The 26,975-nt window shown below is 45.0% G+C and overlaps 1 protein-coding gene across 1 annotated transcript; it reads right to left on the bottom strand.

Annotated features, from left to right (window-relative positions):
• Window positions 1-1,157: 1,157 nt before the first annotated feature.
• On the bottom strand, window positions 1,158-26,975 carry LOC134337215 (phospholipid hydroperoxide glutathione peroxidase GPX4-like). Its single transcript, XM_063032043.1, has 7 exons — window positions 26,859-26,975; window positions 16,015-16,109; window positions 11,784-11,928; window positions 6,605-6,756; window positions 4,609-4,633; window positions 4,411-4,470; window positions 1,158-1,458 (listed from the first exon to the last, which is right to left on the bottom strand). Exons 1-7 carry the CDS (start codon window positions 26,934-26,936, stop codon window positions 1,426-1,428), a joined length of 588 nt encoding a protein of 195 aa, XP_062888113.1. The 5' UTR covers window positions 26,937-26,975; the 3' UTR covers window positions 1,158-1,425.

A 26,975-nucleotide genomic window follows, 5' to 3' on the forward strand; every position in this document is an offset into this window, starting at 1 on the left:
AGGTTGTCTTAGTTTATTACTAAAAGTGCTCCTCTGTTCAGCCAAGGTGGCATGCAGAGGGTGAGAAACATTGTCCAGAAATGCCAGGAATTTCTGTGGGGTCCTTTGTTCTACCACAGCCTCTAGTGTGTCCAGTTTGACTCCTATAACAGAGTCAGCTTTTCTTATCATTTTATTGAGCCTGTTGGCATCACCCGTGTTGATGCCATTGCCCCAGCAGACCACCACATAGAAGATTGTATTGGCAACAACAGACGGGTAGAACATGTGAAGGAGAGGCCTGCACACTCCAAAGGACCTCAGGAAGTAGAGGCGACTCTGGCCCTCCTTGTATACAGCCCATATGCACAAAGTCTACATGCTATCCAAGCACCAACCACATCTCTCCCCTTCTGGTACTGGCTAACTCCCCTCTAAAGTCAATTCTGGTGCAGGATCTTGACCTGAAACACTGTCTCCAGATGCTGCTCAGCCCAATTTCCTGCAACACGTTGTTTTTAGCTTCAGATTCCAGCAATCTGACTCTACACAGAACAGTAACATCTAAACCTAGACAAGTCAGGGCCCTGAAGACAGGTCTTGGCCCAAAATGTCGGCGGTTTATTCACTTCCGTAGATGCTGCCTGACCTGCTTGAGGTCCTCCATTTTGTGTAGTTTGTGTTGCTTTGGATTTCCAGCATCTGCAGAACTTCTCATGTTTAAGATAAACAATCCAACAACGTCTGGTCATACATGTAGTGGAGGATTAAACTGGTAGTCACCAACATACACATGAACACGGTGAATTTTGTGTACATCGGGTGCGTAGGGTGGATGTCAAAACGTTTGCTGCAACTCCATAGCAAGAGGAAGCAGACAAGTCCAGTCTCACCAGCTGTATAAATGGAAGAGCTTTGGAGAATAGTGGATCTGATCACACGAAGACAGGGGAAATACACCAACAAAAAAAAAAGTGGATCTCATTTTAATTACTCCAGAACCCCAATAAATATCAAGTACACGTGGGAACAGATTTAGGATTCAAGGATCACAGGAGGGGAAATCAGTAAGATTTGAAGGGACGCAGGAAAGGGATTAGAGTTCAGAGGAAGGGTAAGTGTAAAATAAGCAAAGTATTTTGAAATGTGGTCAAGACAGTGAACATTCACCTCAAAGATAACTGGTGTCAAGATTTATTGCCATTAACAAGGAACTCAAAACAATTCAGTTTTACATAATTGTATATTAGGGCTAATGAAACATCAAGTATAGATTTACCAAAACGAAACTCAACATGTTCATCAGAATTTCCTCCGGGTATGCACACACATTATCAGGTCCACTCTCCCCACATTGGGTTTACAAGCAGACCATCATTGATCCGGACTGAAAAACTGAAATTCACTACATTGAGTTTACATTCCACCAACAGCTTACACGGGTCTTTATAAGTAGTTAGGAAGATCTTTTTCAATGACCTGTTTGGAATAAAGACAAATTGTTAACATAGCCATTTGCTTAGAACCAAGCTAAAATGTTATTCTCATCACAGGGTCATAACATCTTCCACAATGTGGTAGTCAAACCTCAAAAGCAGGGGCTCCCAACCTATTTTTACAGTCATGAACCAAAGCCTTTAAGGGAAGGAGTTGGTGGACTCCAGGGTGGGAACCTCTGCTCTAAAGCAAATTTCTACTGCAAGATTATATCCTGAAGCTCAAGTAGACTTTGGCCCCAATGCAATCTTCAATTAAAAAGTTAGTTATAAAACCAAACCATTTCACTGACTGGACTCGGGAGGGACGATCTGCTTCCCCCTGGCATAAGGGTCAAGGGAGGTACACGAATATTATTCCAGGATTGAATGGCTTGTCATATGAAGAGCGTTTGATGGCTCTGGGACTGTATTCACAAGAATAAGGGGTGACCTAATGGAAACCAATCAAATGTTGAAAGGCCTTGAAAGAGTGGATGTAGAGAGGATGTTTCCTGTGGTGGGGGAGGTCTAAGACCAGAGGACACTGCCTCAGAATAGAGGGGCATCCTTTCAGAACGGAGACGAGGAGGAATTTCTTTAGCTAGAGTGGTGAATCTGTGCAATTTGTTACCACAGGCAGCTGTGAAGGCAAACTGTAAATGTATATTTAAAGCGGAGGTAGATAGATTCTTGATTGGTCAGGGGATGAAGGGAGACAGGGAGGAGGCAGGAGATTGGGGCTGAGGGAAAATGGATCAGCCATGATGAAATGGCAGGCGGACTTGATGGGTCAAGTGGGCCTAATTCTGCTCCTTTATCTTATGGTCTTATATGAACAAGGATTAGCCTCATTGGCTGGCCACTCGTTACGAGTGCCACCTGAGCAGTTTCCTAATTTGCCATATGTTCATTGAGCTTCACTGATTTGTGGATCACCAAGTGATCTACGTGCTGTCTCCAACTTGGTTGCATCCCATTTTTGGAGTTTGTGCTTACCTTGCTTTTCCAAAAGAAATGAGGCACATAGACTGCAGTCCCTACACTAAGGAGATGTACTTAGTGGTGAGATATCAATTGGGGATGGCAGAAGTTAGGGAGTTATGATGTGCTGAACATAGGAGTGGTAGGTCAAGGGGAACCTGAGAGAATGGGGTGAGGGTAGATGTGTTTGGAAATGGAGATGATGTAGGTGAGGGCAGCAAAACGGTAGTAGAAGAGAAATCTTGTTCCCTTGGGGGGGTGGGGGGAAACGTCAGATGTTCTAGAATGGAAAACCTCATCCTGAGAACAGATGTAGATTCAGAGGAACTGAGAGAAGTGAACAGTGGGAGGAGAAGCAATCAAGATAACAGCGTCCGGTTTGTACAAGGTGTCAGTGGATAGGTAGTCGGTCTCCAGAGATGGAGACAGTGATCAAGAAAGGAGAGGGAAGTGTCAGATGTACCAAGTCAATCTGAGGGCAGGGTGGAAGTTGATGAAATTGACAAATTCAGAACGAGTGCAGGAAGCAGCACAATGCAGTTGTCAGCGTAGTGGAGGAAGAGTTGGGGAGCATTACCAATACAAGCTTGGAACATGGACTGTTCTGTGTGGCCATTAAAAAGGCAGACGTAGTTAGGACCCATGCGAACACCCACTTGTACACCTTTGGTCTAAAGAAAGTGGGCTACTAAACTACCTGCCACTGCTCAGGCATGAAGCAGCAGTAGCATTATACTGTTTACTTTTTAAACTCTTACTGTATATGCACCTATGTTAATTTATTTGTGGCAATATTACTTTGTTTTGTGTCTGAGTTGTGTGTACTGTGGTATGCACCTTGGCCAGGAGTAACATAGTCTCGTTTGGCGGTATACACATGTAGTATATGTGAAAATAATTTAATCCTGAGAGGAGCTGATAGGGACCAATACCACCGGACTGAAGGGGGTGGGGGAGGAGGGGAACCAGACTGAGGGGGGTGGTGGTGGTGGTGAACTGATAACAATAAAGAGGCAGAGAGCATTAATGCCTTCCTGAGGTGGGATGGAAGTCTATAGGGACTAGATGTCCACAGAGGAAATAAGGTTGTCAGGGCCAGGGAACTGGAAGGTACTGAAGTGATGGAAAATGTGAAGTGTCACTGATGCAGTTAGGAAGGGACTGTTTCAAGGACGACATTGTGAAAACAAGATACGTGTACACCAGTTCAGTAGGGCAGCAGCAGGCAGAAACAATGCTCCTGCTGGGTCAGTTAGGTTTGTGGATCTTGGGCAGGGGGCAGAAACAAGCAGCACAGAGTATGGGAACTATGAGGTTGGTGGCAGTGGATAGGAGATCTCCAGAGTCAATGAGTTTGCTGATGGTGTGGGAGACAATGACCTGATGCTCCACATGTGCAGGGGACGAGTTAGGGAGGTATTAAAGTGCAGCAATCTGGCCTCAGCAAGGTAGAGGTCAGTGCACCAGACTACAACAGCACCGTCTTTGGCTGCAGGCTTGATGGTGAAGTTGGGATTGTTGCAGAGAGTGGAGGGCAGGGAGTACTGAGGTTAGAACTGGTAAAGTCAAAATAGTTATCTGCCAGCAGAAATGAAAAGATCCTGGTAGAAGACCAGAGCAGAAGTCAAAGAGGAGGAGCGTTGAACAAGTGAGAAGGAGAAATGGGAAACGCTTGTCAAAGTAGTATACCTGGTGATAGAAGAACTTGACACATGATGGGCATGGAACTCATTGAGGTGTGAGCCCAGGCAGACAAAGGCAAGGCCCTTGCCAAGGAAGGTATGTTCCGCCTCGGAGGTGGTAAGGTCAGGGGATGGTGAAGAAATGGCAGGGATTGGAGCTGAGGTCAGGACAGACAGAGGTTTGTTAAATTTGGTTGCTACTTTGAAGCATTCCAGCTGTTTATACAAGGCCTTTGTAGACCAAGTAGAAGGCATACTAAGCATTTTCTGGAGTAGATTTAAATACTTACCACAGGATCATCCACAGGAGAATACCTCTTGACAACCTGACCTTCTTTGTTAATTAGAAACTAGAAACAAAATAAAAGCTGGTAAGACAATCAGCATCATTATCACTGAAATATTGTAATATACAAAGGCCAGTGTTGGGATTTGCTTACTGCAAATTCTGCATTTAAAGACTACGTGCTTTAACTACAAGGGCCTACCTTAGTGAAGTTCCATTTAATGGCACTGCAAAGAAAAAAAAAGGCTTCAGATTTTTCTTAAACATTGAAGTGATAGAATCAATATGAAATTATTCAAAATAACCCCAAAGTTTAATAAAATCTATAGCAGCTTACTTAACAAGTGGAAACATAAATTGCTTCTCCCAAGCATCATCCCTGCAGCTATGGAGTGGTCACAACACTCCAGTCAGTCGTACAGCACAGAACTAGTCCACACCGAAGTTCCATGTAACCTAGCCACATTTGCCCATGACCCACTAAACCAGGGGTCCCCAGCACAGGGTCCTCAGACCCCTCAGTTAATGGTGGGGGTCCATGGCATAAAAAGGTTGGGAACCCCTGCTCTAAATATTTCTTGTCCAGGTACTTGTTAGTGTACCTTTAAACATTGTTAACCTGCTTCTCATCTCGTCCTTTGGCAGTTCATTCTACGTAGAGACTATTGTTTAGGTGAAAAATTTGTCCCTCCGGTTCCCATCAAATCTCTCCCCTCTCATTTGCAGTTCTTGTTCTCAATGGCCCACTCCTGGGAAACGGACCCTGTGCATTCACACCATAACCCTCAAATTTACACCCCTTATTCTCGCATGCTCCAATGAAGTCTCAACATGCTTAACCTCCTTCCATAACTCAGTCCGAGTCCCACCTACATCCTCAAACCTTCTCTGCACTCTTTTCGGCTTAGTAGCATCTTTCCTATAGCATGGTGACAAAAAAAAGAATATTTTAATTGTAGTCTTGCCAACACCTGAAAAGCCAGCACAACATCCCAACTTCTACACTAATGCCCTGACCGATGCTAAAAGCTTTCTTCACCAGGTTGTCTTGCTTGCAACACCAGCTTCAGGAAACCTGAATGTGGCCTCCTGTACATCGGTGAGACCCGATGTAGACTGGGAGACTGCTTCTCCGAGCGTCTACGCTCTGTCCACCAGAACAAGTGGGATCTCCCGGTGGCCACCCATTTTAATCCCACTTCCCATTCGTCCATCCGTGGCCTCCTCCACTGTTGCGATGAGGCCACTCTTAGGTTGGAGGAACACCACCTTGTATTCCGTTTGGGTAGCCTCCAACCTGGTGGCATGAACATCGATTTCTCAAACTTCTGATAATGCCCCCCGCCCTCACCATTTCCCATCCCCTTTTCCCTCTCTGGCCTTATCTCCTTGCCCACCCATCCCCTCCCTCTGGTCCCCCCCCCCTTTTCTCTCTTCCATGGCCTTCTGTTTCTTTCACCAATCAACTTCCCAGCTCTTCACTTCATCCCTCCCCTCCAGGTTTCTCTCTCATCTTCTACATCTACTCCTCAGTATTTTTTCCCCTCCAGTCCTGCCAAAGGGTTTCAGCCTGAAACAACGACTGTACTTTTTTCCCCCCACAGATACTGCCTGGTCTGCTGAGTTCCTCCAGCATTTAGTGTATGTTACTCGGATTTCCAGCATCTGCAGATTTTCTCTTGTTCAGGAAACCATGTCCTGGTCCTCCCAAGACTTTCTATTCTACAATATTGGCCAGGACCCTAACGCTTACTGTGCAAATCCTATCCCGATTGGTCTTCCCAAAATGTAACAACCCACACTTATCCGAATTAACTTCTATTTAGCCCATGATAACCATCTTCACTGTCAAAAACATCTCTGATTGTAGTGTCATCTACATCTTACTAACCTCTCCTTGTATATTCTGATGACACTGAACAGTGAGCCTAGAACTCAGTCCTAGACAACTCCGCTAGTCACAGGCATTCAGTCCACAAAACAATCTTCCGCCATCACTGTCAGCTTCACACCATCTAGCCAGTTCTGCATCCAATTAGCTCCCATGAGAGCTGCCATCAGTTTCTAGGAGTGAAGATGCAAACTAGAGGGTCACAATTATTCTGAACTCATTTCCATATGCAAATCAATTCCAGCTACTGAAATGAATATCTTCATCCTCTGAATTGGATTGAGTTACTTTAAAGAGGGACACATACTTTCCCATCAGCCCCTTCCCTTTAGGCTGTTCCTTCATCCACTTCCAGAGCGGGTGTGCCTTGTCCCCGTTTACATCAATCTTGCTGTACATATCAAACTTTACATTGTGGGTATTGGCAAAAGTTTTGATTTGTTCCTCATTTCCAGGCTCCTGAAAATAAACATTGACAGTCGTTTCAAACAAGATTTGAAATCTATACAAACTGTAATAATTTCCAAAAAAGACAATTGAAGTTCAGTGATTCAGTTTTAAAATTTGCATCATGGATCAGCTGGATTGCACAAGGCATCTTGCCCGTGTATAATCAGTTCTGTTACAATTGTAGGAGAAACAATGAGACTTGGCACCAGGGTAGCCCAGCGGTTAGTGCGAAGCTTCTACATCTCGGGGCTCCAGAGTTCGGCATTCAATTCCGACATCACCTACAAGGAGTCTGTACGTCCTCCCCACGGAGTGTGTGGGTCTCCTCCCACAGTCCAAAGATGTACCAGTTAGTAGGTTAATTGGTCATTTTAAATTATCCCACGATTAGGCTGGGTTTAAATCAGGGGTTGCTGGGCGGTGCGGCTTAAAGGGCCCATTCTGTGCTGCATTTCTAAATAAAACAAATTAATTACTCGTGATTATAATCATTTGACTGCAGTTTAGCTTATTCAGTGTACATTAGCAACTGAAGCTGACAAGTCACAAAACTCTGGACATGAGGTACTACAGATGCTTTGACCAGCAACCAATCCGCATTTGAGACTGATTAACAAGAACAGATTTTTTTTTAAGGAAGGCAGGGACGCGTGCAGCAGCCGTCGTCAGAGTGGTGATCTTTAGGCTTTAGCTCTTCGAAGCTTCAATCAGAGAAAGCTAAAAGAAAACCTCTAGGTTAAGTTTGTTTTTCTTTTTTCCTTCTTTTCTTTATATCTGCTCATTTAGGACAGTAGAGATGCCAAGCAGGATAGTGGAATGCCTCTCTTGCGGGATGTGGGAAGGCAGTGAGACCTCCAGTGTCCCTGACGACTACAACTGCGAGAAGCGCATCCAGATGCAGCTTCTAACAACCCGCGTTAAGAAGCTGGAACTGGATGAGCTCCGGATCATTCGGGAGCGATAGACAGGACATAGAGAGAGGTAGTTACACCCAAGGTGCAGGATGCAGGAAGCTGGGTGACAGTCGGGAAGGGGAAAGGGGTTATGGAGCCATTGCGGAGTACCCAGTGATATCCCCCTCTTTGGATACTGTTGGGGTGGGGTTGAGTCATAGTGGTCAGGTCTCTGGCAGAGTCTAGCTCTGTGACTCATAAGGGGGAGAAGAGACACACTGTAGTGATTGGAGATTCTTTAGTTATGGGAACAGACAGGAGGTGCTGTGGGCGAAAACAAGATGCCCAGATGGCATGCTGCCTCCCAAGTGCCAGGGCCCGGGACACCTCCGATCAAGTCTTCAGCATTCTTAAGTGGGAGGGTGAACAGCCAGAGATCATGGTCCATATAGGTACCAATAAGATGGGTAGGACGAGTGACGAGGTTCTGCATAGGGAGTTCAGGGATTTGGGTGCCAAGTTAAAGCTGTAGTCTCAAGATTGCAACCCATGCCATGTGCTAGTGAGGCTAGAATTAGGAAGATCACACAGTTTGACGTGGCTAAGGAATCGGTGCAGGAGGGAGGGCATAAGATTTTTGGATCATTGGGCACTCCTCCAGAGAAGGTGGGACCTGTACAGAAGGGGTAGTTTGCACGTGAATTGGAAGGAGACTAATATCCTAGCTGGAAGGTTTGTTAATGCTGCACGATAGGGTTTAAACTAGAGTTGCAAGGGGATGGGAACCAGAGTACCAGAACAGTTAGTGAAGAGATTTTGAAGGCAGATGTTGGTAATACCTCAAAGTCAGGAATCAAAAGGTTGAGTATGGTGCGAGTAGTCCTGAGCTGTGTATATTTCAATGCAAGAAGTATCGTAGGAAAGGCGGATGAGCTCAGGGCTGGGATCAACTCCTGGAATTATGATGTTGTAGCCGTTAGTGAGACCTGGTTGAGGAGGGGCGGGACTGGCGGCTCAATATTCCGGAGCTTGGTTGTTTTAGACATGACAGAGCGGGAGGGATTAAAGGAGGAGGGATGGCGTTACTAGTCAGGGAAAATGTCACCGCAGTGCATCGTCAGGACAGACTGGAGAACTCGACTAGTGAGGCGTTATGGTTGGAACTGAGAAATAAGAAGAGTATGACCACGTTAATAGGGCTATATTATAGACCACCCAACAGCATGCGAGGGACTTAGAGGAACAAATTTAGATAGCACACTGTTGCAAGAAACACAAGGTTGTTACTGTAGGTGATTTTAACTTTCTACATATTGACTGGGAATCCCATACTGTAAAAGGACTAGATGGGATAGAGTTTGTCAAACGCATTCGGGAAAGTTTCTTTCATCGGTACATAGTGGTCCCAATGAGAGAGCGTGCGATACCGATTAGGCAATAAGACAGGGCAGGTGACAAAAGTTTGTACAGGGGAACACTTTGCATCCAGCGACCACAATGTCATTAGTTTCAAGGTTAATATGCAAAGAAATAGGTCTGGTCCAGAAGTTGAGAAAGGCCAATTTTGATGGCGTCAGGAACGATCTGGCAAGTGTGGATTGGGACAGCCTGTTTTCTGACAAAGGCGTACTTGAAAAGTGGAAGGCCTTCAAGAATGAAATTTTGAAAGTACAAAGCTTGTCTGTGCCTGTCAGAATAAAAGGTAAAGATAACAAATGTAGGGAACCTTGGCTTTTAAGAGATATTGAGGTCCTGGTTAAGAGAAAAAAAAAATGAGGTGCATAGCAGGCATAGGCAAGTAGGATCAAATAAGATGCTGATGGAGTACAAGAGATGTAAGAGAACACAAGAAAGAAATCAGGAGGGCTAAAAGAAGGCATGAAGTTACTCTAGCAGACAAGATGATGAAGAATCCTAAGGGATTCTCCAGTATGTTAAGAGCAAAAGGATTGCTAGGGACAAAGTTTGGTCCTTTGGAGGACCAGAATTGTAATTCAAGTGTGGAGCCAAAATAGATAGGGGAGATCTTAAATGCATTCTTTGCGTCTGTATTTACTTGGGAGATGGTTACAGAATCAACAGAAGTGAGGCAAAGTAGCATCAACTTCATGGACCCAACCAGATTACAGGGGAGAAGGTGCTTGCTACCCTGAGGCAAATCAGGTGGATAAATCCCCAGGGCCAGACAAGGTATTCCCTCGGACCCTACGTGAGGCAAGTGCAGAAAATGCCAAAGCCCTAGCAGAGATATTTAAAACATCCTTAGTGACAGGAAAGGTACCAGAGGATTGGAGCATAGCCAATGTTATTCTGCTGTTTAAAAAAAGACTCCAAACAGAAACCAGAAAATTATAGGCTGGTGAGTCTGTAGAAAAGTTATTGGAAGGTATTCTAAGGGATTGGATATACAAGTATTTGGCTAGACATGGACTGATTAAGGATAGTCAGCATGGCTTTGTGCATTGTTGGTCGTGTCTAACCAGTGTTATAGAGTTTTTCAAGGAAGTTACCAGGAAAGTATGAATGCAAGGCGGTGGATGTTGCCTACATGGACCTTAGTTAGGCATGAGAGGCTGGTCAAGAAGGTTCAGTCGCTCAGCCTTCAGGATGAGGTAGTAAATTGAAATAGACATTGGATTTGTAGGAGAAGCCAGAGAGTGGTCAGAGAGGGTTGCCTCTCTGAGTGGAGGTTTGACCGGTGGAGTGCCGCAGGGATCAGTGCTGGGTCCTTTGTTGTTTGTCATCTATATCGATGATCTGGATGATAATGTGGTTAACTGGATCAGTAAATTTGTAGATGACACCAAGATTGGGGTTGTAGTGGGCAGTGAGGAAGGCTATCATGGCTTGCAGAGGGATCTGCATCAGCTGGAAAAATTGGCTGAAAAATGCCAGATGGAATTTAATGCAGACAAGTTGGTCACCTCGGCAGGACCAACCAGTGTCTTACACAGTGAACGGGAGGGCACTGAGGAGTGTGGTAGAACAAGGGGATCTGGGAATACAGGTCCATAATTCGTTGAAAGTGGCATCACAGGTAGATAGGGCTGTAAAGAAAGCTTCTGGCACATTGATTTATGAAGGCCAATGTACTGACTACAGGAGATGGGATGTAATGTTCAAGTTGAGTAAGACATCAATGAGGCCTAATTTGGAGTATTGTGTGTAGTTCTGGTCACCTCCTGCAGGAAAGATGTTAAGCAAGTTTGAAAGAGTACAGAGAAAATTTACAAGAATGCTGCCGGGTCTGGAAGACCAGAGTTATAAGGGGAGACTGAATAGGTTAGGACTGTATTCTTTACAACGTAGAAGATTGAGAGGAGATTTGATCTCAAAAATTATGAGGGGCATAGAAAGGGTAAATGCAAGCAAGCTTTTTCCACTGAGGCTTGGTGGGACTACAACCAGAGGTCATGGCTTAAGGGTGAAGGCGAGAAGTTTAAGGGGAACACGGTGGGGGGGGGGGGGTTCTTTTTCACTCAGAGGGTCATGAGCTGCCAGTGTAAGTGGTCCATGCGAGCTCGATTTCAATGTTTAAGTTTGGACAGTTATTTGGTTAGAAGAGATATGGAGGCCTATGGTCCCGATGCAGGTCATTGGGAGTAGGCACTTTAAATGGTTTTGGCATGGACTAGATGGGCCCAAGGGCCTACTTCAACGACTATGCTGGAAATCTAGAGCAATACACAAAAAGTGCTGGAGGAGTTCAACAGGTCAGGTGGCACCTATGGATTGGAAGAAACAGTCGATATTTTGGACCGAGAACATTCATCAGGACCCTTTGTAAGTCACAAACCCCTATTTTTAAAAGTTAGTATCAAATTAGAATATGGTACTGATAATTGTTTTAATCCAATTAAGTTCAGAGTTATGAATAGAGTTTCTGCACTACATGAAGTCACGGCAGACCAGCGTGCTTTGATCTACAGGCACACTCTGGATTACATACAGCTTCCATTTTCACAGACACCCGTCAGTTGAATTTGTCCACAAATTACAAAATAATATTGAGTGTCCACAAGTCGGCTATCATTAACCGAGGAGCAGCCTGCATCGTGAAAATTCTTTAAATACCATCAAGTGAACAAAAAAAAAACTGCATAATTGTTTGTTCAATGCTTGCTGCCTGTCCCTGGAGCTCACCTGCTTGCCAAACTGATTGCAAGGGAAAGCCAGAATCCGTAAACCCTTCTCAGCATACTGATCATATATCTGAGTAAACTGAGTGTAGTTTACGGAAGTCTTTCCTCATTTGGAGGCCACATTTGTGACGACGCAGACATATCCCCTAAAACAGAAAAACAAGATTAGAAAGACAGCTTGTGTTGGTTGTGGGGATGGGGAAGGACAGTGAGAGAAGCCAAAAGGCAAAGTCCGAAAACTAACTACTTACAGCAGCCCGTTAATATATAAACAACAAAGCTTGCATTTAATAAGCCAGAATTTACAAACATCAGACAAAACACTGCAGATTTGCTGCCTTAACAAATCCAAAGTCGGAGGAACAACAAAGTCAATGCCAAATTCTGGCATGCTAAAGCTTGTTTAAAGTCTTGAAATCCAACCAACTCGAAAGTTGAATACCTTGTTACCTAACATGATGAAAACAAATTTCAGGTAGTTCTATAACATTCTGAAGAAACTTCATTTTATGCAAAGTTGCATACTAAAACAGTTGTGATCGTAGGGTAAAGAGGGTTAGGGGCTAAAGAGTTTCAGACAGATCTAAAAAATTATGTTACTGCAGGACTCTTAAACAGTTCACTTGTATGTCCACTATTTAATAGAGTAGTTGCACAAGTAGAACAATTATTTGTCAATTTCCAATGACCTCATGGTGAAACTAAAAGAAATAATGATGCCCCATTGCTGGACAGATTACATGAAAAGTTTCTTTCCCCCGCCGAAAACAGTATTATCCAACTTGTCAATTTCCAAAGCAACTCAAGTGGTTCTCTGATTCCCCATTGAGATCACATGATAACAACTTGGCCTGCCCAATGAGGTGGCAGGGTAGCATAATGGTTAGCACAACCCTTTCCAGTACAGGCGAAAAGGGTTCAGTTCCTGCTGCTGCCTGCAAGAAGTCTGTACGTTCTCCCTGTGACCGTGTGGGTTTCCTGCAGTTTCCACCCGAAGTCTGAAGACACACCGGCTGCTAGGTTAACTGGTCATTGTAAACTGTACCGTGATTAGGCTAGGATTGAATCAGGGGGAGTGGCTCGAAGGGCTGAAAGGGCCTGTTTCGCGCTATATCTCAATAAATAAATACAAGAGGTGAGCCACCATTTTAGCCCATTGGCAAAATGCTAGCTTGCAGGGCCATGGGGTCAACCCAGTTCCTCCTCTCAATCCCCCATACCCATGGAACTTATTTTCTTCCATACATATCCATAGAGAGGGCGGAAAAAGGGGAGGAGGGGTGGCATTACTGCTCAGGGATACTATTACAGCTACAGAAAGGGTGGGTAATGTAGCAGGATCCTCTTTTGAGTCAATAGGGGAGGAAGTCAGGAACAGGAAGGGAGCAGTTACTCTATTGGGGGTATTCTATAGGCCCCCTGGTAGCAGCAGAGATGCAGAGGAACAGATTGGGAGGCAGATTTTGGAAAGGTGCAAAAATAACAGGGTTGTTATCATGGGTGACTTTAACTTCCCTAATATTGATTGGCACCTGATTAGTTCCAAGGGTTTAGATGGGGCAGAATTTGTTAAGTGTGTCCAGGATGGATTCCTGTCACAGTATGTGGACGGGCCGACCGGGGGAATGCCATACTAGATCTAATACTAGGTAATGAACCGGGTCAGGTCACAGATCTCTCAGTGGGTGAGCATCTGGGGGACAGTGACCACCGCTCCCTGGCCTTTATAATTATCATGGAAAAGGACAGAATCAAAGAGGACAGGAAAATTTTTAATTGGGGAAAGGCAAATTATGAAGCTATAAGGTTAGAACTTGCGGGTGTGAATTGGGATGATGTTTTTGCAGGGAAATGTACTATGGACATGTGGTCAATGTTTAGAGATCTCTTGCGGAATGTAAGGGATAACTTTGTCCCGGTGAGGAAGATAAAGAGTGGTAGGGTGAAGGAACCATGGGTGAGAAGTGAGGTGGAAAATCTAGTCAGGAGGAAGAAGGCAGCAAACATGAGGTTTTGGAAGCAAGGATCAGATGGGTCTATTGAGGAATATAGGGAAGCAAGAATGCAGCTTAAGAAGGGGGTGAGAAGAGCAAGAAGGGGGCATGAGAAGGCCTTGGCGAGTAGGGTAAAGGAAAACCCCAAGGCATTCTTCAATAATGTGAAGAAAAAAAAGGATGACAGGAGTGAAGGTAGGACCGATTAGAGATAAAGGTGGGAAGATGTGCCTGGAGGCTGTGGAAGTGAGCGAGGTCCTCAATGAATACTTCTCTTCGGTGTTCACCAATGAGAGGGAACGATGATGGTGAGGACAATATGAGTGAGGTTGATGTTCTGGAGCATGTTGATATTAAGGGAGGAGAGATGTTGGAGTTCTTAAAATACATTAGGACAGATAAGTCCCCGGGAACTGACAGAATATTCCCCAGGCTGCTCCACGAGGCAAGAGAAGAGATTGCTGAGCCTCTGGCTAGGATCTTTATGTCCTCGTTGTCCACGGGAATGGTACCGGAGGATTAGAGGGAGGCGAATGTTGTTCCCTTGTTCAAAAAAGGTAGTAGGGATAGTCCGGTAATTATAGACCAGTGAGCCTTACGTCTGTGGTGGGAAAGCTGTTGGAAAAGATTCTTAGAGATAGGATCTATAGGCATTTAGAGAATCATGGTCTGATCAGGGACAGTCAGCATGGCTTTGTGAAGGGCAGATCGTGTCTAACAAGCCTGATAGAGTTCTTTGAGGAGGTGACCAGGCATATAGATGAGGGTAGTGCAGTGGATGTGATCTATATGGATTTTGGTAAGGCATTTGACAAGGTTCCACACGGTAGGCTTATTCAGAAAGTTAGAAGGCATGGGATCCAGGGAAGTTTGGCCAGGTGGATTCAGAATTGGCTTGCCTGCAGAAGGCAGAGGGTGATGGTGGAGGGAGTACATTCAGATTGGAGGACTGTGACTAGTGGTGTCCCACAAGGATCTGTTCTGGGACCTCTACTTTTCGTGATTTTTATTAACGACCTGAATGTGGGGGTAGAAGGGTGGGCTGACAAGTTTGCAGATGACACAAAGGTTGGTGGTCTTGTATATAGTGTAGAGGATTGTCAAAGATTGCAGAGATATTGATAGGATGCAGAAGTGGGCTGAGAAGTGGCAGATGGAGTTCAACCCAGAGAAGTGTGAGGTGGTACACTTTGGAAGAACAAACTCCAAGGCAGAGTACAAAGTAAATGGCAGGATACTTGGTAGTGTGGAGGAGCAGAGGGATCTCTGGGTACATGTCCACAGATCCCTGAAAGTTGCCTCACAGGTGGATAGGGTAATTAAGAAAGCTTATGGGGTTTTCATAAGTTGAGGGATAGAGTTTAAGAGTCGCGATGTAATGATGCAGCTCTATAAAACTCTGGTTAGGCCACACTTAGAGTATTGTGTCCAGTTCTGGTCACCTCACTATAGGAAGGATGTGGAAGCATTGGAAAGGGTACAGAGGAGATTTACCAGGATGCTGCCTGGTTTAGAAAGTATGCATTATGATCAGAGATTAAGGGAGCTAGGGCTTTACTCTTTGGAGAGAAGGAGGATGAGAGGAGACATGATAGAGGTGTACAAGATACTAAGAGGAATAGATAGAGTGGACAGCCAGCGCCTCTTCCCCAGGGCATCACTGCTCAATACAAGAGGACTTGGCTTTAAGGTAAGGGGTGAGAAGTTCAAGGGGGATATTAGAGGAAGGTTTTTTTACTCAGAGAGTGGTTGGTGCATGGAATGCACTGCCTGAGTCAGTGGTGGAGGCGGATACACTAGTGAAGTTTAAGAGACTACTAGACAGGTATATGGAGGAATCTAAGATGGGGGGTTATATAGGAGGCAGGGTTTGAGGGTTGGCACAACATTGTGGGCCAAAGGGCCTGTACTGTGCTGTACTATTCTATGTTCTATGTTTGTCCATTCAGCTCCCTTGATTCCTTTTGCCATCAATCTACTCTGAGTAACTTGACTACCAATCCATCTTTGGGAACATGGAGGAAATTAGTGCAGCACTGATGAAGAAATCTGGCATCAAAGAGAGAACTTACTATGCACTGAGAGCACGCGAGGTCAGGTTCAAAGCCAAGTTCCTGGAGTTAAGCCAGCCGCACAACTGCTGGAATGTTATGGGGTACAGGAATTCAAACAAGCATGACACAATTGTCAGGTGTTCATAAAAGCCTCTATTTATTGGAGCAACACACAAAAACGCACCTGTATTTGTCCAGGGAGACTTCTTCACCATCTATGTTTTTGGCATTAAATTCATAAATGGATTGAGCCTTGCGCCAATCTTCTGGCTGTGCACTCTGAAAAAGATTTAAAATGTGAAGACACATCTAAGACAGCTAATCCATTTGGATTCACAGACTGAGTGATACATCATGGAAACAGGCCCATCAGTAATAGTTGTCAACGCCAAGATACTAGTCTCATTTGCCTGCACTTAACCTATATCCCTCAGCATTTCCTGTCTGAATATCTTAAAAACACTGTAAGTGGACCTCCTTTTTCCATACACATCACTGTGTATAAACACTCGCCCCCTCAGACACCCCTAAAATCTTTTTCCTCAACTGAAATTTATACCTTTTAGTTTTAGACTATATGTAGAGCAGGCACGTGGCCAAGTGGTTAAGGTGTTCGTCTAGTGATCTGAAGGTCGCTAGTTCGAGCCTCAGCTGTGGCAGCGTGTTTGTGCCCTTGGGCAAGGCACTTAACCACACATTGCTCTAGTGTCTGTACGAGGAGTGGCGCCCCACACAGACTTCCAATCTGTGCTTTGTAAGGCATGAAAATGCCCGACACAGACCTCTCATGGTCTGAGCTCGACGATCCCAGAGCAGGGGTTCCCAACCTGTGGTCTACAGACTATTTGCTTCATGGTATTGGTCCATGGTGTAAAACAGGCTGGGAACCCCCTAATGGAGAGTAACTGCTCAGAAGTCACTGTTAGTTCTGAGGCATTTCAGTTTCACAAACCTCAGATCTTACTTGATCCCTACCTTACACCAAGTGTGCATTTGGATCAGTCAAACGCATTCCATGGCCACTGCTAGTTCAAGTACATTAACTAAAAGTGCCAAGAGCAGGGGTTTCCAACCTGGGGCCCACAGACCCCTCAGTTAATGGTAAGGCTCCATAGCATTAAAAAAGGTTGGGAGCCCCTGACCAAGAGCAATTCAGTAATCAATGCAAATCAAAACGGCTGCTTATCACAACTCCCAGTACTTTGAGGATCAAACACAATCACCCCAGTATGATCAGACGCCATGTTAACCAGCATCGACGTGCTTACAGATTTAATTCTAAACCTCCTCCTAAGGTATTACACATTAAGAAATGGGTCACGTTATGATCAATGAAACACTCATGGCCTTGTAGTATAGCGATTAGCACAACGATACTACAGCTCGGGGCATCAGAGTTCAATTCCGACGTTATCTGTAAGGAGTTTGTATGTCCTCCTCATGGAATAGGTGGGTTTCCATTGGGTGCTCCAGTTTCCTCCCACAGTCCAAAGACATACCAGCTAGTAGGTTAATTGGTCATTGTAAAACTTCCCTGTTATTTGGCTAGGGATATGCCGGGCGGTGCAGCTCAGAGGGCCGGAAGGCCTATCCTGCACTATCTCAAATAATAAAAGCGATTAACTGCTTAGATTCATGGTAACCTTGGGAACCCAGTTTAAAAGCAGTAAAAATTCTTGGGTCATTATTTGCAAACATGTAATCACACTGATTACCGATCTTAGGCAGAACCACTAGATTGATCTCAGCTTCTACCCAGTCCAAACTTGCAAGGTTGCAGAAGTAAATCCTTTTTGAAAAGATCAGACAGATAATCCGTTGCGTCTGTGCAAGGATAAGACATCTGCAAACTAAATACACTTGAACTGTTGGTTAATCAGATATTGAATGCTCAACAAAATTGACCCATATCATTAATTATAAAGGAGTAAATTCAAAAATATAGAATATTGTTCCACTATTATTTGAACAGGGACAATTTCATCTGCAGTCCATGATATTTCATGGATACCAGTACTGTAAAGCTCCCTGCCCACAATTGGCAGCATCACCAACAAGCAGTTAAGCCTAGGCTCCAGAATCCATAGTTCTGGGTTTTCTGCAGAAAACTGGTGTCACCTTGACATAATTCCTCAAACCTATGCAGTTCAATGGAGATAAGTGTACCAAGACACTACCTACCTGGCAGATAAGAGTTATAACAAATAGTTCTGAACAAAACAGTTCTTTCAAATCCTCCAATTCGGAACTTCACTAACTTTACATACAGCATTACAAAAAAAAAGCAATCTTGTTTCAGCATCAGCTGAAGACTAGCAATAATCAAAAGTATATTATTAGTTCCAGGTCACACACTTCCCTGAACAGGATCATATACAATTATTCCCACGTTGTCTTGGGTCCCCACTCTTGCAGTTGCCTACCCATGAACATGGTGGGACAATTAAGAGCACAGGGACCATCGATCTCTGGAGCAGCAAGACTGCAGTGAATGCAGCCTCCCAAACACTGACGTCCCATAAACATCTTATCTTCTGAAAGCAAGGACTCAGATATACTGGCCTAGAACAAGCCAACGGGACAATGGATTGCTCTGGGGAACTAACACGGATGAGAAAGGGTGAAAGGCCAAACTTTAACAAAAGGCTCACTGCCACGACACTCCTGAATGAAAATGGAGCCAATATGAATAGATTAGAAAACATGGACTTCAGAAACATTCAAAAATCAGATGTGCTCCCTTCCGTTCCCATGATCCACCCCACTGCTCCTCAGTCAGATATGGTCTCCATTACGTTGGGTAGGGAGGTGCTGCTTCTTCACCATTTAACATAGAAACATAGAAAATAGGTGCAGGAGTAGGCCATTCGGCCCTTTGAGCCTGCACCGCCATTCAATATGATCGTGGCTGATCATCCAACTCAGAACCTGTACCTGCCTTCTCTCCATACCGCCAATCCCTTTAGCCACAAGGGCCATATCTAACTTCCGCTTAAATATAGCCAATGAACTGGCCTCAACTGTTTCCTGTGGCAGAGAATTCCACAGATTCACCACTCTCTGTGTGAAGAAGTTTTTCCTCATCTTGGTCCTAAAAGGCTTCCCCTTTATCCTTAAACTGTGACCCCTCGTTCTGGACTTCCCCAACATCGGGAACAATCTTCCTGCATCTAGCCTGTCCAATCCCCTTAAAATTTTTGTACGTTTCAATAAGATCCCCCCTCAATCTTCTAAATTCCAGCAAGTATAAGCCTAGTCGATCCAGACTTTCATCATATGAAAGATTATATTTAGTGTGTGAAGGGAGGGAGAAAAAGTTTTCACCTTCTGACTCTAAAGTCCTTCCTCTATCCTCTGTCACAAGAGACAAAGACATCAAATACAATCATGCACTGGAATGTTGAAGCGTCAGTACATGCCTCTTCACCCAGTCTTGGTGGCCTTCAATAAATTTGGTGTGGATCAGACATAATTCAACAGTGAATTTCAAGGAAGACAAAAAATGGTATTTGTAATTCATTCATCTCAAATTACATTAAATTCTATAATCCTCCAAAGGCCACTGCCATTTACTTTCATGCATTTCTTCTCCATCTAACACGTCATTCCAATTCTCACTGCCTCTTCCTTTTCCACACCTATTACAACCATCTCACTGATGAACATGGGGACAAGGGACTGCAGATGCCATTGTCTAGAACAACAAGCAATCTGCTGGAGGAACTCTGCAGGTCAGGCAACATCTGCAGAGGGAAACAGAAAGTCAGCATTTCAGGTCGAGACACCAAGTTCCTGCAGTATCTTGTTTGTTGTTCACTGACAGACACGTCTCCAGCTTTCATCATTTAAAATCAGTTGTTCTGTAGGAAAGAAGAGCAACTGGAAGCAGTCCAAAAGGTTACAATAAGGCTCCATATGAGACGCTTTTGCAACCCGGACTTATTCTTAAGTTAGAAAAGAACAGAAACTGTGGGAGAGGGTCACTGATCGGCAGCAAGGGGAGAGAGAGAAGATGCAGGACGAGTAATGGTCAGCAGACCTCACCGACTCAATGTCATCTGCTCAACTCCACAAAGCTCCCTGAATATTACAGCTCAGACGCTTGTGGGTGGCGATGAGGAGGATAGAAGGGTCACTAAAATGCTCTGTGCCCATTTGACAGAAGATGCCTGCAGCCCCACAACAGCTAGCAAATCAATCCCATCAATCTATCCAATGGTTGTTTGCTTCTATATGGGATGTCCATAAACTGGGCATTCAAGACCAAGGAAAAGACCTGCACAATTATTTTATGCCACTCAAGATCAACCTTTCAACCAAAGTGAACCTAGGCCAACAAGCTTGAAATGCTGCAGAATCAAAGAGGCTTCAAGCTTTCACATCAGTGCCCCAGCACACTGCATGGTATCACAATAACCCCCACAAACACCAAAGGCACTAATTTCAAGCTGTGGTGCGAGAGGCAACAGATCTCATGGAAAGTAGAGAAACCAACCAGGCCTCATCAGCAGAAACTAATTACTGATGAAGTTAAGCATATCAAAACTAATCTACTTTTATGCTCCACCATCCGCCAAGACTGTCAACTGTCTTCCTAGTGACACTGACCTCATCCTATGTTTTTCAATTAAAAAGGGACTAATTTAATCTCAGTTAATCTAAAAAGGCATCTGTATGAAAATTATTACAGAAGCAAATACAAATTTTTAAAAATTCACAGCAAGCTTTCCATTAAAATACAACAACAAAAAGCAACAGAAATCAGGGAGCATCTCCAGAGAAATGATCCAAAAACATTAACCACTTCTCTCCACAGACACTACCTGACTCACCAAGCTGCTCTGATCTTTATTCCAGAGTCAACCCTCCCAAGACCATATAAAACATGTACCTGAACCTTTGACATTTCAAAAAATTTAGATCAGCTTGAGCTATATAAACAAGGGCCTGTTTCGGCAATACAGAAATATTTGCTGACACCAATAAAGATTACAAGATGATTATGCAGCTAATCATGTCAAAAGATTGGAACGAAACAAGGGCTCTGATTCTGAGGTAAAGCAGGAGCTAGCTGACAGAAAAAGCTAGCAGGTCAAGCAGTATCTGGGGAGAGAAAGTTTGATCAATGAGGGGAATGACAGGCAAATGTGTTATGAAACAAAAAGGCATTTTGTAGTCAATGGCATTTTGTAGTCAATCACATTTTCTGGATCATAGTCTTTGCTACCACTAACCACCCCCCTCCCTCCCTAATGCTGGATATTGATATTAAGGCAAGTGAGTCTCCACCCCCCACCCCATCTTAACTGAGTCTTAAGGCCAATTTATACTTGTGCGTCAAATCGACGCCATAGGTACGGCGTAGCCGCGTACCCTACCTCGTAGCCTGACGCGCACCTCCCCAAAAATGTAACTACGCCTCGCGACAACGCAGACCGCAACAACTGCGATTGGTCCGCTTGGTAGCATCGCATTTCCTCCTACGCTGCAATAGCTTCCCACTGGGCAACTGAAGGGCAGGGAGAGAACTCTGGCCGCAATGCTTTCCATAAAGCTTTACAGACCTCCGAAATTATGGAGGACCCTGTGCTTGACGCCAGTTTGTAGCTAGCTGCTACAGCCTGTTGACTTCCACCTGAAGCTAAAACTCGAATGGTGATTGCCAGTCTCTGAGTATACTGTGCGTACACGGATGCGAAATAAATGGTTGGAGATGATGAACCAAACCGTCAAATCTACCTGCCGACATCCGAAAATATTTGAAATGCATTTCCTCGTCCATGTCTCTCAGTGGCCGGACAAGCACAGAAAATTCACCCTCCTTCAGTTTCAGTCGCCATTGTTTGAAGTTTGAGTTTCAACACGAAGAAACTCAACACAGTGGCATAGAAACCCCACCGCCAACTAGCGTTTTGGCGATGAATTGCAGAGCGACGCAGACACACCAACGCACAAGTATAAATGCTCACAACGGCGTAGGCCACTTGCGTGGGCTACGGCGCAAGCTAGTACGCACTAGTGTAAATCAACCTTTACAGGAGCACCATTCAGAGCGTCCTGACAAACTGCATCTCCATCTGGTATGGGAGCAGCCGAGCCGAGCAAGTCCCTACAAAGGACTGAGAAAACGGCAGAGCGGATCACTGGGGTCTCCCTACCATCCATTATCAGGAGCGCTGCGTACACAGGGCCCTTAGTATTATCGAAGATCCCACCCATCCATCCAGCAATCAGCCAGGAGACTCCAACACACAAAGACGAGAACAGTCAGGACAGGAAACAGCTTCTTCCCTCAGGCCATCAGGCTTCTGAACTCCCTGCCACATCACATTCGAGGTGTCACCGGATAACTTGTTCTGTACCCTACAATATTTAATTTATGCACTTTACTTTGTTTATGTGTACAGTATTTCATTTGTGGATTTAATTCTTATTTTCCTAAGTTATTGTTTGTTATGTGTATAGTGTGCTTACCACCCTGGTCCAGAGAAATGTTGTCTCATTTGGCGGTGTACATGTACATAGTTAAATGACAATAAACTTGACTTGGCATTTCCATCATCAGACTATTTCACCATCCTGGACCTGAACACACTGTAACTGACGTTAATTGTACAAGGATTCTGGAACCACTTTTGATGTAATTGCACATCAACTGCATGGTATTACAAGAGTGACCCCATGTGCAGGGACTGCAAGGTGATGTGATGCTGTTTCAGAACACGAACACTACAGCACAGTACAGCCCCTTCGACTTACAATATTGTGCCAAACTTTTAACCTACTGAGATCAATCCAACCCCTCCCTCCTATATAGCTCTCCAGTTTTCTATCTTCCATGCACCTATCTAAGTTTCTTATGCACCCTTAATGTATCTCTACCACTAGTCCTAGTCCTGATGTTTCTGTACCTTCTTCCTGATGGTCATGGGTCAAAGAGATTGTGGGATGGGTGGTAGGAATCCTCAACAATGCTTTGGGCTCTTCATCGGCAACGTTCCCGGCAAATGTCACAAATTGGAGGGGGGGGTGGGGGAAGGAGACCTCAGTGACCCTCTTGGTGGGTCTTACCATCTTCTGTAGGGTCTTGCGGTCCGATGCCTTGCACTTTCCGAACCACACAATGATGCAGCCAGACAGGACACTCGATGGTGCTCCTGTAAAGAGTTGTTAGAATGGGGGCAGGGAGCAATGAACACCTCAATCTCCTCAAGGTATAAAAATTGCTGTGCCTCCTTGACTAGTGAGATGGTGTTGTGGGTCCAGGTTGGATTGTCCGTCATGCACGCACCAAGGAACTTTCAGCTCTTCACTCTCTCCATAGCGGAGACATTAATGTGCAATGGTACATCTCAAACAAAGGTCCCAACACCAATCCCTGCAGTGCACAAGTGGTTACAGACTTATAATTTTTTTTTAAATTCCACAATTACATTCTGCCTCAAATTACCAGACCAATTCCAGATCCAAACAGCCAGCTCACCTTGGCTTAGCTCCTAGAAACAGCCTACCACGCAGGACCTTGCCAAATGCCTTACTAAAATAGAGGGTCCAACAACTTTAAATTCCTCGGTCTCATCACTTCAGGGGACCTGTCCTGGGTCCAGCAAGTGCAATGACAAAGGAAGCACGGCACGCCCCTACTTCCTTAGGAGTTTGTGAAGATTTGGCATGACATCTATAGAAGCTTGTCAAAGTTTTAGATGTGTGGTGAAGAGTATACTGACTGGCTGCATCACACAGCCTGGTATGGAAACACCAACACACACGAAATACTGGAGGAACTCAACAGGCCAGGCAGCACCTCCCGTCTATCAGTGAGACCCAATGTAGACTGGTGACTGCCAGAAAAGGCAAGATCTCCTGGTAGCCTCCCATTTCAATTCTACTTCCCATTCCCATTCTGACATGTCAGTCCATAGCCTCCTCTATTGCCACGATGAGGCCACACTCAGGTTGGAGGAGCAACACCTTATATCCTGTCTGGGTAGCCTCCAACCTGATGGCATGAACATCGATTTCCTCAAACTTCGGGTAATTTCCCTCCCCTATCTTTATTCCCCATCTCCATTTCTTTCTCTCACCTCATCTGCTTACCTGCCCATCACCTCCCTCTGGTGCTTCTCCCCCTTCCCTTTCTTCCATTGTCTTCTGTCCTCACCAATCATTCCCCCCCTCCAGCCCTTTATCTCTTTCACCAATCAACCTCCCAGCTCCTTACTTCACCACCTACCCCCCTCCCAGTTTCACCTATCACCTTGTTCTTCTTCCTCGCCTCCCCCCACCTTTTTACTCTGACCTCATCTTTTTCTCCTGTCCTGATGAAGGGTCTCGGCCCAAAATGTTGACAGTTTATTTCTTTCCATAGATGCTGCCTGGCCTGCTGAGTTCATCCAGCATTTTGTGTGTGATTTACAGCACCTACAGATTTTCTCGTCTTTATGGAAACACCAATGCCCCGAATGGAAAATCCTACAAGAAGTAATGGATACAGCCCAGCCCAGCACAAGTAAAGCCCTCCCCATCACTGAGCACGTCCACATGAAGCTTTGTTGCAGAAAGCAGCATCAATCATCAGCGATCCCACCACCAAGGCTATGCTCTCGTCTCGCTGCTGCCATCAGGAAGGAGGTACAGGAGCCTCAAGACTCACACCACCAGGTTCAGGAGAAGTTACTACCCCTGAAACATCAGGTTCTGGAACCAAAGGTGATAACTTCACTCAACTTCACTTACCCAGTCACTGAAACTTTCCCACAATCAGTGGACTCATTTTCAAGGACTCATCTGATGTTCTTGATATTTATTGCTTATTTATTTATTATTAGTTCTTTCTTTTTGTATTTGCAGTTTATTGTCTTTTGCACACTAGCTGAAGGCCCAAGTTGGTGTGGCCTGTCATTGATTCTATTATGGATTTATTGAGTATGTCCACAAGAAAGGGGTTGTATATGGTAACATATGTACTTCGATAATAAATTTATTTTGAACTTTGAAATAGACAAGATCTACTGATCTATGTTTTCTTAGTTACGTCCTCAAAAAAAACTCAAATTAGTGAAATAGATTACTCCCCACACAAAGCCATGCTGACTATCCCTGACTTTCCAAATGTCCACAAATTCTATCTCTTCAGATTTTCTCCAATAATGTCCTGACCACCGATGCAAGTAAGATCACAACCTCAAATTACCTGGTTTCTCCCTGGTATCTTCGTTAAATAAAGGATTAACATTAGCTATCCTCTAGTCTCCTGGCATCTTACCCACAAGTTAAAAAAAATTGCAGCAACAAAAAATTCCATCAGGGCCCCAGCTATGTCCTCCCTCGCTTCCCACAGCAACCTTGGGAGCATGCCATCCAGACCTGGAGATTATCAACTATTATATATCTCATGATACTAACACCTCCTTCAAACTGCCCTGCTCTAGATTATCTATATTATGATGCCCCTCGCCATGCCTCGTATCTTGCTTTCTCTTTGCACGGCACTCTCGATAACTGTAACACTATATTCTGCTTTCCCCCTGTACAGACTCAATGTCCTGACTAGCATTGTGAAATGATCTGTACAGATGGCATGCAAAAGTTTTTTTTCCCCCCACTGTACAAGCGTGAACAAGAAACCATTCTTGTTCACATTTGTACAGTGCATCTTACATTTTGTTGTTTGATTGTGGGGGTTATTTGTATTGCTATATTTACGCTCTATTCTTGGTTGGTGCGGCTGTAACGAAACCAAATTTCCCTCGGGATTAATAAAGTATATCTACCTATTCACACTCCAGTGAATGCATTACCTTCCACATGCTTCTCCTTGGTTCGATTAATTCAGGATCTCACAAAATGCTAGAGGAGCTCGGTGGATCACACTAGATGCTGCGTGGTGGGGTGAATTCCTCCACATTTTGTATGTTGTTCCTGGGACCTGCAGTATCATGTCTTCTTTTAGGACCACACCCACAACCCTTGGCTCTGCACGTCAACTACCCATTTGGTCCCCAAGATAACACAAGACCCAAAAGCAGACCTCAGCCCATCGAGTCTGCTCCACCATTTCACCATAGTTGACCCTATTCTCCTGCCTTCTCCCCATAACCTTCCAAGCCCTGACAAATCAAGAACCCATCTTAAATACACCCAAAGACCTGGCCTCCACAGCCACATGTGCCAACAAATTTGACATATTTACCACCCTCTGGCTAAAGAAATTCCTCCTCAACTCTGTTCTAAATGGCCGTCCCTCTATCCTAAGCCTGTGCCCTCTAGACTTCCCCCACCAAAGGAAACACCCTCTTCACATCCACTGTATCGAGGCCTTTTCAACATTCAATAGGCTGCAATGCAATTCCGCCCCCCCCCCCCTTCCTTTCTTCCAAATTCCAGCGAGCGCAGAGCCATCAATCGCTGCTCATGTGACTCCCGATTCTTCGGAAAGTTTAACCCTCGTTGTTGCTGCTGCGAAACGTCTGCGCGGGTTTCTGCCCCTGGATGTACTCCTGACCTCACCGAGCTGAGATCGTCCCTCATTCACATGGCCACTCTCTCCCCAGCAACCCTTTTCCTCCTAAAATTACCACTAGTAATCTTACTGACCAAATATATTGAATGAGCCCTTTGATTCTTAGAAAAGAACCTAAATAAATTAGGAATCCAGAAATAGGATGAGCTCATATCCACGCCTGAATGTCAAACGAAACTGAAATGATTTGGCCGGAGCCGGGTTAATCTCATTAGCTGCCCCGAAGCTGGCGTGGGAGAAGCCGGTCTTGTCAACAAGCCCCGAGCAGGGCCGCAGCAGTCGCACTGCGGTGGGATTGTTGCCTCTCTGGTGCTTGACGGAACGGGCGGCCTTGGGAGCGTGAGGCATCGGACAAAATTAACCCTGCGTGCCCGCATTCTCAGTCAACAGCCCGAACAGCTGAGAGCGCAACTGCACAAAGACCCGTCTACAACCACCTTTTCATTCCATACGACCTCGTTCCACGGGGGGACCAGCGCGCTGCGCTTCCGCGGTGAAACACTCACCATCGTCGCCCTTCCCAGCGCCAAGACACCCCACTGCAACGCTCCCTTGATCAAGTGCCGACTGCCGTTGGTTAGCATCCCGAAGCCACACGAGAGAATGAGTCAGCCCGGGGTGGG

This window comes from Mobula hypostoma, chromosome 24 (assembly GCF_963921235.1).
Source record: "Mobula hypostoma chromosome 24, sMobHyp1.1, whole genome shotgun sequence".
In the NCBI taxonomy this organism is placed as follows: domain Eukaryota; kingdom Metazoa; phylum Chordata; class Chondrichthyes; order Myliobatiformes; family Myliobatidae; genus Mobula; species Mobula hypostoma.